The sequence below is a fragment of the Passer domesticus genome, chromosome 8 (assembly GCF_036417665.1).
Source record: "Passer domesticus isolate bPasDom1 chromosome 8, bPasDom1.hap1, whole genome shotgun sequence".
In the NCBI taxonomy this organism is placed as follows: domain Eukaryota; kingdom Metazoa; phylum Chordata; class Aves; order Passeriformes; family Passeridae; genus Passer; species Passer domesticus.
The window spans coordinates 46,715,412-46,733,268 of NC_087481.1; the positions used below are offsets into that span (position 1 = coordinate 46,715,412).

The following is a 17,857-nucleotide window of genomic DNA, read 5'->3' on the forward strand; positions in this document are numbered from 1 at the left end:
TATATATATATATATATACACACACACTTTTGGGCAACAGTATTTAAAATTCCACTTTGCAGAAACCAGACTTTTAGCACTTCAGGAGTTGAACATAGTTATTATCAGAGGCTGGAAGCAGAACTGTTTTAAGAGGCAGGGGTCCGTTTCTATTAATTTTTTTAGGAAACACACTTTTTTTTTTACAGCTCAGCTTTTCTAAAAAAATAATTATTTTATGCTCAGTCACAGCTCTTCACTGGTAATGCCACACCCAATTTGGAAGATATGAGCACTGAATGATTTGGCAGAGGGATATACTCAAAGGAAAAGAAACCACTTACAATTTATGATATGCTTTGATAGCAGTGATTTAAAAATGCTAGTGTTTCATTCCAGCAAATGATACAATAACAAGCACAAGACTAATGATCTGATGCCTTAGCAGAGATGTTCACAGGTCAGATACAACCACCACATTATACCTGCAGGATCCAGCATTTCAAAGACAGCCCTGTTTGAGTTCCTCCTGGGCTTTCATCCCCACAAGCCACACATCGACACTATCATCCCAAAAGCTGCCCTCACACTGAAGGTTTTTCTGCTGACACTTTCAAACCTCTGAAATACATCTGGGCTGTCCCACCTCCCAGCCACAGCCACCTCAACCACCTGGGCTTTTTCCTCCATATGAGGGAGCAGTGAGAAAGAAGAAATGTTCAGTCCACATCAGGCTTTGCCAAACAGCTGGCAAAGAATAACCCTAGAAAAACTGATACTTCAGCAACTGTGGAGGAGATTTGTCAATTTTAGAGGGGCAGGATGAGATCATCCATTGCCTTCTGTTGTCTTTTGGCTGAAAACAGCCAACAGACAGCTGGATGGCCCCCGATCCTGCACTTAAACACAGTCGTAGAAAAATTTGCATTTCATCATCATGTTGCATTTTTCTCTTCTTCTCACAGGCCTTTCCTTGGCTTGCTCCAGGGTTTCCAAGCCTGTATCACATCTCTTCACACCTGCTGGGGTCTGTTCACATTTAATGTTGAGCAGTAACAAATACTTTTTTATATTTTTTCATTTAATAAAATAAAAGAAATAAATTCAGAGTTTCCCATTTACGTAACATTTTTTGCTACATATTCTGGGGAAATAAGCTAGACTGTGCTCTGAGGATGCAATTGCAGGGGCTCAGAGGTGTGTGTGGCAGCAATCTGTGCTGAATCACTGCAGTGCAGACTTGGGCTGGTGATGCTGCTCCATGGATAAGGACATGCAGGCAGGATTTCAGCAGCACCTGAACTTTTCAATAATTTCCTTTGCAAAAGAAAAGGATTAATTTCTCAGAGAATCCTGTGGCACTCAGACTCCCTCATGCTGCCAGCCTGTGCTACCCTTGAAAGGGCTGCACAAGAACCATGCAGGCAGCCCTGTGTCATGTGAAGGGAATTGCTGTTGTTACTTAAAATAACATGACACAGAAATGAGGCTCTGCTGGGACTCTCCCACCTGTCTCTGGATGGGCATGGTTGAAATTCCTCCTCCTCGAGTACTACAGAGCAGCAGCAGCAGCACTTGTTCCAGCACTTGGGGTGAACTGTGACCATATCTTGGGCTTAGGCAAATTGAGTTTCACCCTTTACATCTGAAACTTCTCTCACCAAAAGACAGAAAGATATGTACTGGGTGCATTCAAATTTAAATATTACACTGAGATATGTTGGGTACCAGCACATGTGGTCCTTCCAAAGCTCACATGCTTGCAAGAATAACTTTTGATATTCAGAGAGTCACAGAATCATTTAGGTTGGAAAAGACCCTTAAGATCACCAAGTCCAACTGTTAGCCAAGTACTGCCATCAGTAAACCATGTTCATAAGCACCACATCTACCTTTTAAACAGCTCCATTATCCCTCCCTGGATTCAACTCAGCATCCCAAAGTTTTTCTTGTAGCAAGAGGCCCAAAACTGGACATAACACTTGAGGTGCAGTTTCACCAGAGCCCAGCACAGGGGGATGATCACTAGCCTGGACCTGCTGGCCACACTATTGCTGATACAAGCTTTATAAAGCATTTGACAGACCAGCTTGCCAATCCAGATGGATTTTCTGATCTGCTCTAGCTATGGAGTGATTTAGCAGAGTTTACCTTAGAGCATGTGACTGGGAGAAGACTACAGACCAATGAGATTAAATGGCAGTATTAGATGAAGTTAAGCAACAAAGTTTACTGAGAAACTTTTATTTCAGCATGTGTTACATCCTTCCCTCCTGGGGCCCATGTCTGAACTCTCCCCTTGGACTCATTGTGAAGTCATGTTAAGTCTGTCAAGAGATAAATGCCCAGAGACACAGTGATGCTCATCTTCCCTTCCTTCTGCATGATGCTGAAGAGCAGCTGACGCCTTGACAAACCCAGGCTACTTAGGGATGACTTCACACCCAAACTTCACCAGAGGCAGCTTTCCCCTCCTCAGTATCACACAGAACATTCACATTCAGATTTATCGCTTCATTTCATTTTGATCCATCTGTTCCTCCTGGCTCATTTCCTCTTGTCTGGTCAATACTTCAGAACAACTTGAATCATTTGTAAAATGAAGGACAGCGAGTCAGGCCCTAGGAGCAAGGCACACGAGGAGAGGCAGGCAGAAAACAGAGCTGAGGCACAAGGTGGGCCCTGAGGTTCCCAAGGAGCAGGGGCAGAGCACAGCCCATGGCATGCTGCTGCCTGATGAGACTCTGGTTTGATCAGTACTTCTGCCCAAGCACTACAGCTGTGTCTGCCACCAGGTTTTCAGCTGTTTGACAACTGGTGACAAAGATGCATCCCCCCTCCTGGCACTAGATTGAATTTTCCCTGCTGTGATACACAGGCTTTTTAACTATGTGTGGCCAGCTCCTGCTATGACCCTATTGCTTTGAATGATGTGTGGTAAATGTCCTTTATCCCTGTCCACTGCCACAGCTCTGAGTCCCTGTCGTGTGTCAAGGGCACTGCCCTTTGCTCTCTGCCCACTGTGCCCCAACAGGACTCATCTGGTGCCCATTTATGCTCAATTTCAGGCTCCTTTCCTTTGCCACACTGCTCCACAGCTCCTTGTCTCTCGTTAATGTGTTGTTATCACTTTGGATCAGCAGACCCAGAGCGGGGTGAGGGTAGGTGCTGACTCCAGTGAGCCCTCTTAGCCTGCCTATCCTTGCTTTTCAGACCAGATATCATATTCCAGGCATGTTATGGCTCACAACAAAGCCCTGGCAGCACCCAGCTGTCACGGGACAAGGGCTCAGACACATCATCATCTCCTGCATCTTTTCCTCCTCTCCAACTGGAGTCAGCCACAATGTGGAGAGGCCCAAGCCAGCCCCATGGGGACACCAAGCTTGGGCTGAAGCCTAGACGCCAAGGCTCTGCTTTATCTCTGCCTCAGAACAGAGCACAGCAAAAAACAACTCTTGGGACACTGCAGTGACCCATTAAAATTAATGGGGTTAAATCATCCTGGTGTAAGTCACCAACATCAAAAGATTTACACAAGGGATGAATCTGGAGCCATTATTTTTCTTCTTTGTGCCTTTCAGAAAGATGATCTGTTTTCCAGACTGCTGTGCTCAGCCAGTCTTTCTAACTAAATTAACTACCCTCTTGTCGGTCTCTTATTCCATGCTCTTGTCTACTGTCCAAGTAATTCCAACAACTGCTCACCTGCTCTGTTTTCCCCTGTGCAAAATGGCCTTCATATACTTCCAGCTGGGCTAATTAATTTCCCTTTTCAGGGATAAATGAAAAAAGACAGAAAAAGCAACCCCCCTAAACAAAGTTTCATTAGAGAAACCAGGAGAGCTACGTACCTTCAAGGCACATTTCTTCTCTACCCTTGATTGGAATAGCAGGTAAAGGAGCAGGTAGAAGTGTAACACCTCTACCTCCCTTAAAACTACAATGCACAAAACCTGCCTGATGTATGTCACATATATTCTGTAATAGGAAACAGTTACTTTAGCTAAGGAGGGGCAGGGGACCAACAAGACAGGCAGAGCAGCCTCACGTGTAAAAGATACAAGCTCCCAGCTACTCTGTCATCTGGAAGCCAGCCTTTATCCTGGGGAGGCTCATTCACTGCCAGTGCAGATGGCCTTCAACTCTTTCAGAAAAGAGCTCAGTAACCTTGAAAAGCATAAATCAAAACTGTGTAAAATTGGCAGATGATTTGATAGGAAGAAATTGCCTTTTGGGGACTGCTTTATGTCTGCCAAATTCACCCAGACGCAGAACCACATATGGATTTCTAACCTATGCAGGTTTCAGTGGTGATTACAGTAGTGATTGTGGTATGAACCATGCTAGACATATTATTTCAGGACAGCTGATGCATTAGAAGTAGACAATGAAAAGCTCAGAGTGGATTTGGTCCGTGACTTAACCCACCTCCATAGTTCCCAGGTATCCAGCTCTGCGGATTTTGGCACAGGAAAAGTGGACTTGAAACTCAGCTCCTGAACTTGTTTCAAACTTTGCTGAAAGTCCGGAGGTGTTCGGATCTGGAATATTGACTAGTAGCTCCCCAAAGAGGCTGCTGATTTCTCAGGGTGAGGCGGCAGAGGATGGAAGGAACTAGTGTTATTTCACTTTGCTCTAAACGCACTGCAGCCATCTGTGCAGCCGCTAAACCACAGGGCCTTGAAGGAGCTACAGAACAGTCTGACTGTAAAGTCAGGCACTGAGGAGCAGTCACAGCCTGCTGGTACTCCTCAAACCCCTGGAAGAAATGCTGCCTGACAGCTGCTTTCTATCCCCCGTGCTTTGGCCCCACCGTGTCCCCGCGAGCGCCTTTTACAGCCCTGCTCAGACATGTACCGACGATGCATCAAGATGAGTAACGGACCAAAAACAAAACTACGGGGCGATCAGGAGCTCCACAAAGCTGCTTGTAAATCAGCTAAAAGTGGCATGTTTCCATAATAAACAATCCGTTATCGCGTTGCTCTGCTCCCACCCAGCAGCGAGCGCGGAGGAGCCGCGCTCCATCTGCCGGCAGTGGGATGCTGCTCGCTCCCATGGAGGCCAGGCTCCGTCAATTCCTTCCTGCACGGTGCCAACATCTGTGCAGGCACAGCCCGTGAAGCGAGACCAGCTCTGTCAGGGTTTATAAAGAATAAAAGAGACGGTGCCTGTGTGAGAGGTGCTGGGCTGTGGGTGGCACAGGGCTGTGGGGAAACTCTTCCCAGCTGGGACTGAGAAGTCACTGCTGTCACCTCCGTGAGACCCAATCCATCACCATGCACAAAGCATGCAACAAGGCACGCTGGGTTCAGTGGGTGGGAAGCAGTCTGGGAACCAAAAGGTTTGTATTGCTGCTACAGCCAACAACACCTTTGTTTCCCTTGCCCTGACAATATTTCTCCAATATCCCTGGACAAGGAGGGCTCCATAACAGCAAAAGCCATCTGCCTTCCAAAAGGTCTTCAGGTGAAATGTATCTGTCTCAATATGCTTGATGATGACATGGAAAAACTGTTGATACCCGAAAATACAAATGTATACAGATACATGCAACTGGCAAGGATCTGGGATGGTGCATGCACATACCTATGCTCACGTATTTCATGTTTATAAAATATGTATTTCCAAAGGACAGGCTCGGTGACACTTTCCAGCAGGACTTCGGCAAGTCCAAATGAGAGAGCACAGAGTCACTGTGTTACCCATCAGCCACAAGTGACCTCTGCTGGGGGCTGCCTTGAGAGCAAAAACACAGCCTAAGCCATGAACAGGGAGACCAAGCAGCTCCGTTAAAGCAAATCTGCAGCAAAAAGAGGATGTGAATTCAGGACTTCTCCACCCTTTCCTCCCAGGCATCCCACGAGTCCTGTCACACACAGCCCTATCCAACAAAGCTCCCACTAGGCAGAGACCCTGCCCATCCAACAGCAACGGCAGGGACAGGGCACCTCAAACCTGCATCAAACAGCCTGTTCCTGCTAATTACATTGTGCCAGCTCATGGGCTTTAAAAGCCTAATTCCTGACTTATTTTTCCTACCTCACTTTTAATATAATGGGGACAAAACAGCTCACATCATTGTTTTTGAGGTATCAGGGAGTTTAATTTCTTGCTAATCTCCAAGCAGTCACAACCCTTTTGATGTCTCATCCATATTTTAAAAGGATGTGGCAATCCTGACAGTTTAGAAATGTGCATGCAATTATGAATGCTAATACAATTAACAGTAAAAGACTCATACTTGGATCACAAACCCAGCTCTCTTTCAACTCAAGCTCTCCTTGGAGGCTTCCAAGTAAATGGGTCAGATAGCAGTACAAAACTCCAGATAAAGAAAACGAATACTTAAGTGATAGAAAAGACCAACAAAATTCTTCAAAAAGCCCTGAGTAAGCACTGTCAGAGAGACTAAAGACAGGAGCAGCTCCCTAGCTATTAGATGTCAGGGTCAAATTTCATGTAGAGTAACTGTGGTGGAGTTACCCTGGGGATGGGAAGGATTTGCATAAGCGATGAGCTGCAAGTGAGGCTCACCCCTGTGCTGAGTGCAGCTTCAGGATTAGTGCCTGTATCTCCTGCACAGCACAGCACACACAGAGCAAGGGATGAAAAATGCATGATCAAGTTTGTGGCAAATCTCCCGCCGAGGATCAAAGCTGCCGCCCCCAGCAACACTCACTGGCCCCAGCCAGCTTCACATGCTGCCTTCTTGAATTTTCTAACATGGGAAAGGACATCAAAAGCCTTGAAAAGGGAAAACACATCTCCAAGGAACACCACCTTCAGCAGACAGGCAGTATTGAGAATAAGGAGGGGTTTGTCAGCGCTCTACAAACACCATGGGCACAAAACCAGTCAGTTTCCCAGAAAAGAAAAAAAACTCACTTGTCCAAATCCAGCAACAGTTAGCCCAGGGACATCTCAATTGAAGCTGTCACTGCCACAGCCAGGAATGCTTGGCACCTCTGAGGACACACCAGTTGGTAAAAATTCCATCCATTCAAGTCAGTGAACTGAGACTAGTGCCTCTTCTCAGAAGCTCTGAGGAAATTTCTCTTCCCAGACCTGGGGGACCACAGGCAGCAGACTCAAATCAGAGCCTTGTCAGCTCATAGCTCTTCAGGCTGGGTCAGCATCTCCACTGCTGGGGGGTGTTCCCAGCTTTTCCCTCCCTTCCTAGGACAGTGACTCACCTGTGCAGAGTAAGGACACACTGCTCAGCTGCAGCCTCTCCTGTGAGGAGACATCCTGTGGCCAAGGTAAGCTGCTGCCCCCAAGAGCTCAGCTGGGAACTGCTCTGGGTGCCGCTGGATGGTGGGAGGACACAGGAAGGGCAGAGACCCCAACTGTCCCAACAGCAGCTGGACGCAGCTCCAAAACCAAGAGTGCTGCTGCTCAGGTTTTTCAGCTCATAATTACAAATATATTTTCCTCTTAAGACCATTCTACAAACAGTTCATGACTCTGTGGCTAACAAATTGCCCAGCTCTGGGTCAGATTGTTGCTTGCAATTGTAAAACATCAGAAGTCGCTTGATTAAATCAGGTTTGTGAGGTCCCAGGCCCCTTTCCCATTCCCTCAGTCATAGTAATTCTTTCCTTTGCTCTGTTTTTTAAATCTCTATTCTGCACAGCTCCTGCCCTTGCACAGAGTCTTCCATTTCACCCGCAAATGAAGAGTAATTTTCCTTCAGAGCAGCATTTGGAGAGCTTTGATTGGAAATTTGCCCTTGCTCCATCATTTTTCAAAGTTTTGTGTTCCAACCTGCTCCCTGCTTCAGGTTAAATGGAGCGACATGGATAATGGTCTTATTGCAAGGCAGGAGCAGGGCCTGGCAGGGAATAGTTCAGCCTGAAAAATCAGTTCAGGCTGACAAATTCTTGTAAGGACTGCATGTGGTCTGCAGGTACCAGTGTGCTGGAGAGGGATGGATGGATGGATGGATGGATGGATGGATGGATGGATGGATGGATGGATGGATGGATGGATGGATGGGAAATACAGGACAAACAGAGGCAGACCCTGACATCTAGGGAAGAGCTGTGTTTGGGAAGCTGTGGGGGGAAAGGCCTGCCCTGAGCATTGCTAAGAGCATCAGTGTGATGAGGCAGCAGTCCAAGGGAGCTGCAGCAGATGTGGGGTGGGGTTTAATCCTTCCTGGGTCAAGCAAGGAGGCCAAAACCTAGATTAGTACAGTGTGTCAGGCTGCACATGCAATGCCCTGGCAATACTATTTGGAAACAAACACCCAGATTAGGTGCTGACAACTCCCCTAACAGGATCACGCAGGAAATGTGGCCAGAAGAGCTGTCACTGACTTTCACAGCCAAAAACATGAGCAAGCCAGTGACACCTTCCACACTGAAGCTGTGCCGAGGGTTTTCCTTTCCAAGTTGGCTCCTCAGCTTAGTGGAGCAGGAGCAAGGAGAGCCTGGTGATCTGCACAGCTTCCCAGGCCTGCAGAGATGATTCAGTCAGTACCAAGTATTAAGGAGACAACTAGATAATCTTCAATCTCTTCCATATGCTTACAAATGTCTGATCCAGGTGTGGTTCTGGAGTTGTTAGTATTCATGTCCAAGACTGCAAGTTCAATTCTTTCCCATTCCCTCATCAAGTCTTAGATGTAATGGTATTAAATACCAAAAAATTACTATCATACGACTGATGGAAAAAGATAGGGCTGTAACACCTAATAAGAAGCCAGGTGGAAAAGCTATTTCATATCTATTCATAGCAATATGTCACAGCTTTCCCACTGCTGTCTGGAGGAATTTCTGCTCTCTGGGACACAAGAGCCAAGAGAGAGTCAGCTTCACCAGGTGAGCATGGAAAGGGGGTGAGGCAGAGCATATCCCTGGAGAGTGCAGAACACACTCACCACCATGTCCAAAATCCAAGCAAACCAAATGCTTTTTTTCCCCAGCTCAGTTAGTGGTTTTTGCTGCACAATAAATGCATGTAAAGCATCATCTCCCCACGATGTGGCAGTAGCTGCCTGCAGAGCCTGTAACTCAGAGCCTTCCCAATTCCGACCCTTGCCATCAAGTGGAGCTGTTTATACTGGATGCTACAAGCTGTGCAATAAATATGGCTTTGCAAGAGGGTTGGAGAAACACCGTGCAAACCTTAAAAATTTTAAGTTATCATCAGACACAGGGAGAGTGAACCACGGCTGTGGTAGAACGACAGTACACATCGCATACATACACATGCACATGAGAGCAAAATATTATTTCCTGCATCAAACAGCTCTTGACATACAAAGGTCTTTTGGCTAAGTTTTGTGTGAAAACCTGCCAGAAATCCCTGCCCTCTGGGGCAATGTTGAACACAGAGCATTTTGTGGACAGGGGATAGATGTGCCTGTTAATGTCCCTGGCTGCCCTCCAGCTGAGGAAGTCCCTCTCCTGGCTTTGTGGGAAGAGAAGGACACCAGGCAGGTGCAACCCTGCCTGCCCTGCTGGAAGCTATTGGGGTGAGAGCTATTGCTGGTGAGAGATGTCAGACTGAAGTAGCCTCTCCCAGATGAAGCTCTTTGTGAAACAGATGCCAGCAATGAGAGGGAGACACTGGACACCAGCCCAATTTCACAGCAGTCTCACTGCAGTCTGCAAGAACCTAGGACAGGACACACGGGAAGAGCTTGTGCAAGCCTGGAATTGGAAGCTGTTCCCTCCCTACTGGTGAGTCCTTCTGCTGACATAAAGGGTCCAATTCATCCCCTGACACCTGGTCTCCTGAACACAAGTTTTACTGACTCTGTCTTCATGCTGCTCTCCTCACGAGTCCTCCCTGCAGTGGCAGTCACAAGGTCAGTCCTCTCCACACCCTGCTCCTGAGGAACACGTTAGCCCACCCACACCTCAGGCTGCTGAGCTGGGCCCAAGGGTGGCCCTATACTGCTGGATCTGCTGGGAGAACAATGAGTGATGTCACCACTGACAAGAACAGCTGTTGGATTGAGGGGACAACAAAAAAAGGCAATAGAAGAGACAAAGTGTTCATCAAGGGTGAGGGTGGGCACAAGAGCAGCAGATGAGTCCCATTAGGTATCACAGCATTTACCTTCAAGGAGTGTTAGTTCAATAAATGTTACACAGCTTGGATTCATGAGCCATTTTCAGCCAGCAAGGTTCAGAGGACCTACGGACAATCCACTGCTCCCTGGGCTTGGGGAGCAGTGACATGCAGGCAGCAACACCACTCCCTTGCCCAGGGGTTGCCAGTCTCACACTGAGGTTGCTCCTACATGTTCTACCTGTGGCACCCAGCTCTGCTTTTAGAGCTAAAGAGGCTTTTGGGAATCCATGCCTAGATCAGCAACACAGGACAGTGCAGTGAAAGGACTGCTCTGCCTTCAGCAGAAACTTCCAGGCCAGCACAATTCTCTTTCCAGCTCCCATGTAACCTGCTGTCCAGGCAGAGGGGCTGAAGGGACATGTGCTGGGCTTACTCTCCCATCTCCTTCCTCCTCACAGTGCAGACATGAATGAGGACTGAACTGGGTTGAGACAAAATCAGAGTAGGGTCGGCCCTACATGTTGGCCTCCGCTTTGTGGAGGAGGGCAGGTCCAGCCCAAAAAGCTGTCAGGAGCTGAAACCTGGCCAGTGTGCAGCGGTCGGAGCCCAGGCAGGACACAAAGCTGCTCTCCGTGGCACACACAGCCTGGCACTTCACTGCTGGGCACGGATCAGCTGTCCCCACACAGTACCTGCAGCAGTGGGAGCTGCTCAAATGCAACCGTGCTCCCAGGCAGCCTGGTGCTCCCTCTGTTGTGGCTTGGATGGCATTTCCCTCAGCACTGCCAGGCCACGAGCCCTCTTCTCTGGGACATCTGCAGGCAGGGCCAGCAGGGCCGTGTGCTGGGTTAGGGAGGTTCCTGTGCTGGGGGTGAGCTGCAGGGTGGGGGGCTCAGGAAAGTGGGCTGGGCTCCTCTCCAGCTGCCCCCAGCAGGGCTGTTCTCCTGCGATAAGAACCATCCCTCAGCCCAGCTCCGCTGCAGGAAGTTTGTTCCTGTCACCCCATTTCCCACCTCCCTCCCCTCTCTCTGCAGGTTGAGGAGGTCGCAGCCCTGGAATGTGCAGAGGAAGAAGGGACACAGGAGCAGGCTGTCTCTGCCACCCTCTCCCTAGCTGGCCCCCAGTGCCTGTGGCAGGATCCTGCAGCAATGTGCTTACAGAGAGGAAAGCCTAAGAGCAGCTCCGGGGGTTTGGTTGCCTTCTGAGCACAGGCCTGCAGCAGGCTGTTTGTGGACAAACAAGCCATCCCCTTTATAAATCCTTTCTTTATTCCATTCTGTTTCCCCACCCTTCTGCCAGAGAGTTTGTCCCTGGTACTGTGCTGGGCAGTACAAACAGCTGATTCAATATCCAGCAGTAGAAGGGAAGAGGTGGGAGCCCCAGAGCTGCCTGTGCTTGACACAGGACTCTACTGGCAAAAATAACTTCTCACCACTTTGAGAGCTCCTCTGCAAGCACGTCTCCCCACAAAGTGGATCCTCTACATTCCCTGATGCTCACTTCTCTCCATGCTGAAGAGCAACAAATTAATATTTCCATTCTTTCTCATATGGGTCACTGGCTGGAATGAGAGGAGGCAGAATGTTTCTCAGCTCCCAAGTCAGCACTTTGCCATGCCTCTGTTTCTGTGAGCTCTACACAGACAGGTTCAAACCCTTCCTCCAGGTCAAAGCAGCAGAACCCACCAGATGCAGCAGCAGAAGCAGGATGCACAGCAGTGCAAAGCTGAGTAATGAAGTGCCCCACCTCACACCTCCAAAAAATGCCTAGGGATTGATGTATCCCCAGGGTAACTCAGTGATATCAACAGCATTATCACACGTGGTGTCTGCCCAGCAATGTTACACAACCCCTACGAGGTTGCTCACTGTGCCAAACACCACGTCTGCCCTTGCAGCAAGAACCAAGAGTTTGTTGCAGGATCTTCCCCAAGTGCTGAACTTTGCTGGCAGCCTGTGGGGAGGTGGTTCCCAGCCCCTCTCTCCCTCACTGCAGTTTAAGTCCTTGCAGCAGAGCACAGGGAGATCTCCAGGATCACGGAGGAGCTGTAGGCATGGAGGGATGGATCCTCTTTGCCATCTGTCTGAAGGAGCAATGCAGCCTTGACTCTTAGACACAGTCTGCAGGTGATTCCTCATGTACAGCGACCCAGGTGACTTTTGCACTGCTATGCATCCACTGATTCCTTAAAGTCTTGTCCCAAGTCCCACTGGCAATCGGAGCAGACATTGCCACAGGCAGCAGCACAGAGGGTTTCTTTCTATTAGTGTTTCAGAAAGGGGAGAATTGCTGCAAGAATCCTGTACTGAATCCAAGAAAATGCAACTCTGCTTCTTATTTCTACCTCTGAAACCTTAGATCAAGTGACATTTAGAATCCAACAGAACTGGGCTGAAGGTCCTTACAACCTGCAAAGCTCAACCAAGAAACTCATCTCCAAATGCTGGCAATGGCTGCCCCAGCTCTAATGATCCCCTTGGAGGCTCTTCTGCCTCTCAGCTAAGCACAGTAATACTGCATTACATTTATTCAGACCATATGTAATACACACAAGAGCCCATAAAAGCTTAAACAGCACAATAAACATTTGGAAAAGCACAGTGACCAGATTTATGGGTTTGGATACCTGCCAGCATGACCCACCAGAATCAGATCCTTAAGTTTTTGTGTAAGTCCAAGACATACACACAACACAAACACAAATGTGCTGTTATCCTTGGAAAAAAAGATAAACAGCCCCCAAAGCCCATCCCCAGCACTGGAACATGACGGCCTTTCACTGCGTCTGATTGGGCTTTGTTTAAATCAAAGCCATAAAGAAGGTCTTGGCGAGGAGAAATAAATGTAGCACAACAAAACTTCACCCCAGAGCATGCTGTAAAACTGACAAAGAGGGAAAGACAAAAAGATTTAGACACTTAATTTCCACTGAAGGGGAGATGAGTCCTGCTGTAGAAAAAGAGCTGCACTTTGCCAAATTCCAAGAGACTTTTGTACAAAGTTTCCTCCACAGGGATGATGTGATACCTCCTGTGCCACCTACCAGTTTGGAGGAAGGGGGTGATGGCTCAGCAGAACAGAAAACGTGTGAAATGATGACAGATCCCAGGGCGTGCAAAATATTTTTACCCAAGGAACTGTAAAAACCTTGAGCTCTGAGTACAAGTGACTTTGGGATAGTGGGAGAGCAAGGCACCAGGGAGATGTAGAAGTTTCTCTATTTACCAAGTTTAAAAACAGATGAAAGAGTTCCAGTTTCCTGGCTTTTTGGGCATTTTATGGCACTGGGTTTTTTTACCTCATTTACATTTAATAACATCTGTGGCTAAACACAGTATTTTGAGTACCTACATCCCCTTCCACTTCACAGAGATACTTCACAAGCAAGATTTAGCACAGTCATGAGCATCCAGTGCTTAAGACAGAAACCAGGAGTCCTGGAGCCATGTTTTATGCCCTCATCTAGGGCAGAACCCCATCCCCAGACTTAAAGCAAAAGGAAAGAGATAAAAGAACAGCACAAGATACTGCTTTTGAGAAACCTGCCTCATTTGTTATGATAAAGGAGAACATTACGGATTAGCTGGCAATACATGGAAGGAGCTGCCCACCTCCCACGCATAATTTCCCACAAAATGTTTTTACAAATTTAAGATGAGCTGCTGCATAAAGTTATACAAAAGAAAGACTAAAACTTGATGACAGATTTACTCACATGAGGCTCAGGACGTGATGATGCCCTCGCTGTTAAAGGACCAGCTCAGAAGCACTGCTCTGCTTTGCTCATTGAACAGCAGAAAAAGGCTGTTTGTGTTTATCTGCTGCTCTGGGAGGTGGGTTGTGACTGAGAACAAAAGCCACATGCAAGGGCGCATTCTCTCACCCACTGGCACGGGCACACTCAGGGACAGCTTTGCTTAGGACAAGGTCTGTCTGCAGCACCAGTGGCCACAGAGGACAGAGCAGGGGGGCTCAGGTTGGAATGCTGCAGGGTTAGCCAGCTGCTAGGAAGGTCACACATTTGGTGACCGCAGAATTAGTGAGAAGGCACACATTAGTAAAGGGTCCTGTGGGAGGAAAAGATGTGCTGAAGCAAGGGCCACATGGTGTGAGTTAATGGAGTACTTGCCAAGGGAAAGTCTTAGTAGCTCCTGGGAGGGAGGACTGGCAGTCAAAGGTCTGTGCAAGGTGGCTGTGCTCATGTTAGCCTGCAGGACAACTCACACAAGAGGAAGGGATGGGAAACACAGGGAGCGAACAAAGCCAGGGGAAGAGCAATGCACTGTTGACACATCCCTCTTCCACCCCCTTGGGAAGGAAAGCTCTGCTCAAGCTCCAAAGTACACGTCTACCTGAGAGCTTGAACAGCCCCAGCTGAAGCTCCTTGCACTAACAGGGGCTGGGGTACCTGCAGCACAAGCTGCCATCAGCAAGGACTGCAGTAAGAGACACAAAGGACAAGCAGTGGAGCAGGCAGCTGAAGCAGAGAGCAGAGGACACCAAGGGACACCAAGGGCTGGTTCTGGACAAGGACTTGCAGATGGAATAATCACAGTGAGCCAGGCCTGCAGCCCTACACAGACTGACTTCAAAGAAAGTATAGGCTCCTGAGCAATTTATCTTCTGCAGCAGACTGTGCTCCCAGTTCTTACAGTGATGAGGTTGAGGAAGAGGGAGATGCAGATAACTATCAAGCCCCCTGCCTTCCTCCATGCTCACACAATCCCTTCCAGAACTGCCATGGGGCAGCTGGGCACAAATGTGGGTTCTTCTTCCAGATCACAGCTACAGCCCACCCTGCTCTCTGTGCTGTCCTGGCATATAAAGAAGTGTGGACTGGTTGCTGTCACTTCTGCACAGGTACCTGCTGTTCATCTCAGGGGAGGGACTTCAGGGAATTCACCACAATTTGGAGAAGAAGACAACAGGGTGAAGTCAATCTTGAGCTAAAGATCCCCCTTCACAGGCTGATGAGCAGGGTGTGTGTGTGTGGTTTTTTAGAGGACTGTGAGACCAGTGGTTGAAGCAGAGAATTCAAGGGCATCTTGAAGACTAGTCCCCCTGAAACCTAGGGCAAACAAGTTCAATGTTTCTTTAGCACATTTGCTTTAAATATAGAATTTTGAAAAAATTGACATTGACGCTGACCCACTCTGGTAGATCCTGAAGTTATATATCAGCAAGTCAAACTGCTGGCATGCTAGGGGTGTTTGCAGAGGCAAATGGCAGAAAGTATGCCAAGAGTCTCAACATGAGGCTAAAATCCAGACCTTCTGGCTCCTGTTCGATCCTTGGTGACCTTTCAAAACCACTTTCATACTTTTGCTTCCCTGGTTCTAAAATAAAACCTGTATTTCACAGTCTAGCTGAGAGGGTTCATGTTTGGGCCATACCTCGACGTGTAGGGTGAGATAAGTCTATAGAAGGGCAATGCACTACTACTGCCATTGCTAATACTGGATGACTTACTTGATGCTTTCTTTTCAGTATTATTATTAGGAACAATCCCTGGGAAGATTTTAGTTTCACTAAAAAAAGAAATAAGATAGATTATAGACAGCTAGGGACAAAAATAATCTGTTCCCATGTGGTTTGTCCTATTTAAAGGGACATAATACCTATTCTTGAAAAGACCAGTTTCAGAAAACAAACAAGTGACATCTGTCAGCATAAAGAAATTTGGGAAAATAGACTTAATACCATTTTCCAGAAGCTTTAGCTGTGCCTGAGATGACCCACAGTACAGCAGCAAGAGGGTGGAAGCATGCCCTGTGCGACAGAGCCCAGCCATCTCTTCATTCAGAACACAAGCAGGGAGTAGTTTTTCTAACAAATTTTTAGAGGAGGATCTTGGTTTCAAGCCAGGAGGTTGAAGGGTGAAGGGAGCAGCACAGGGCTTGATGCACAGGGAGAGTATTTTGAGCCACGTTCCCACATTTCTGTTCACTGTCCCAGCTACGGTCAGGTAGGAAAAAAAGCGATGCCGTCTGTTCAGCCTGAATTCCACTTCCAAATAATGGGCTGAGCTCTCTTCTGCTGAAGTATCTGGTGGTTCGACAGAAGCCACTGAGCTAGCAACATCTGTGCCTCACAATGAACAACAGTTGGAGGCACCAAGAAACTGGCAGAGAGTGGGAATTTGCCCCAGACAACACGAGATAAAGCAAGAAAGTCTTATTCCTCCTGCATCCCTTCTGCATCCTCCATGGCCATCTGCTGGGGAAAGCTGTCTGCTGGAATCCAGGGGTGCAACGATGGGCTGAGGTGAGCGTGGGGCTGGAGCTGAGCAATGTGAGCAGACTGAGCAGAGGGACACAGCTGTGAGTATATGGATTTCCCAAAACAGGAACCTGGTTCACACATGTCCTGACCCTTATGCAACTGCAGTGAAGTATTGGTCTTGTCCTGGTCTACAACCTGGAGGTAATTTAGAGATGTCCACAAAGTGGAAAATCCCAAGCCACAGACTCTAGAGCTAGTTTGTGGGGGGTTATATCTTTGTGTTTTGCTCTGGGACAACTAAAACTACAGAGAAAAACATTGGTAAAGACAGAAGAACACGTTCAGTTAGTGCTGGTGCTGCCCATACAGTTCCTGTCACTAACAATCAGTGGGAAATCAGTGAGAGATGTCTCAGACACAGCATTCAGAGGGAGATGCTCAGCACATCATCCACTGCTGTCTCATTTATATCAAACACTTAAAACAAAATGCTGGGGCAACTACAGAGAGAACAAGGCTGAACACAGAAAAGTAAACTTGCTTTTCTTTGTCTCTAATATTAATAGGCATATTATGTCATTTCCTTGGCTAACTGATCCAGCAACTCTGGTTACAAGACAGGATGGGATTTCCTTGAGGTCATCCCCCCAAACTGTGTGAGTTGTTATTTTCCTGGCTCACCCACAAACAGAATGGTTTGCTCTCCTGAAATACTAATGTCCAACTGTTGAAAGGTTGTGCCAATCAAAACATTGTGGCCTTACCCCTTTTTAATAATCTAAGGCATCAATCTCCCCTTTAGTATTTGTTTGATGTGTCCTGCACCCTGCTGAAATATCTCCTCCAGACCTCCCTGAGCTCAGGCTCTGATTGAAGAGAGATGCCATGCATCAGGCCTGCAGCTTTCTCTCTGAAATGTTTAGCAGGGGATGGTGGTAAAATGTATTTATTTTCATGTATTGAGGAAAGACCATATATTCCAGTCTCTTTTTTTTTCCATCACTCAGAGATGGGCCTGAGGCCAAAACGGTGCTGCTAAGCTTGTTTTCTATTTAAAACCTTCATTTTTATTAATAACCCTTTACAGCCTACACACCAGCACTGCGGGAGTTGCATTTCCGTGTTATGTCATCGTGAACCGTTATGTATTTAATTCCTGTACCCACAAACCCATATGGACATCATTAAACACGCACCATACAGCATTAAAACTGTGTTCCATAAAGTGTGATTTAGTTAAAAAAAAGAGCTATGAAGTGGGGATTTCTCTTTTTTTTTTTTTTCCTAAGGTCATGGGAAAATGGAGAAGTAGGGGAGAGAGAAAAGGTTCAGCAGTGCTGCAGGTTAGCTCACAGCTCTCCATGCCTGCAGACTGAAAATCCAGCCTGCTTTATCCACCACAGAAGATTAATTACCCAGGAACTCCAGGCTGGTGATGATGAATTTCTGTTTGGCAGACCACAGAGACAACTTCTACAAGAATTACAGGTTACCAAACAGAAAAAAAAACTTGGTGATTTTATTTCTGCCAAGTTAGTTTTCCATTACTTCTCCTTTTCTCCCTAAGAGATGCAAGAGATTCTCCCTCTTTAGCAAGGCAAAAGAGCAGGTGTCCCCATACTGCTAA

The 17,857-nt window shown here is 47.3% G+C and overlaps 1 protein-coding gene across 5 annotated transcripts in view; it reads right to left on the bottom strand.

The window, feature by feature from the left end:
• SH3PXD2A (SH3 and PX domains 2A) overlaps nt 1-17,857 on the bottom strand; it is a 246,683-nt gene that overhangs the window by 107,175 nt on the left and 121,651 nt on the right. Inside the window, exon 1 of one of the 5 annotated variants that reach the window (XM_064431206.1) lies at nt 13,724-13,803. The exons of the other annotated variants lie outside the window; for them this stretch is intronic. Within the exon in view, the coding sequence (XP_064287276.1) occupies nt 13,724-13,725 (2 nt within the window). The 5' untranslated portion in view covers nt 13,726-13,803. Of the gene's footprint in view, nt 1-13,723; nt 13,804-17,857 lie in introns of those variants that run through there. 5 annotated transcript variants of the gene reach the window in all.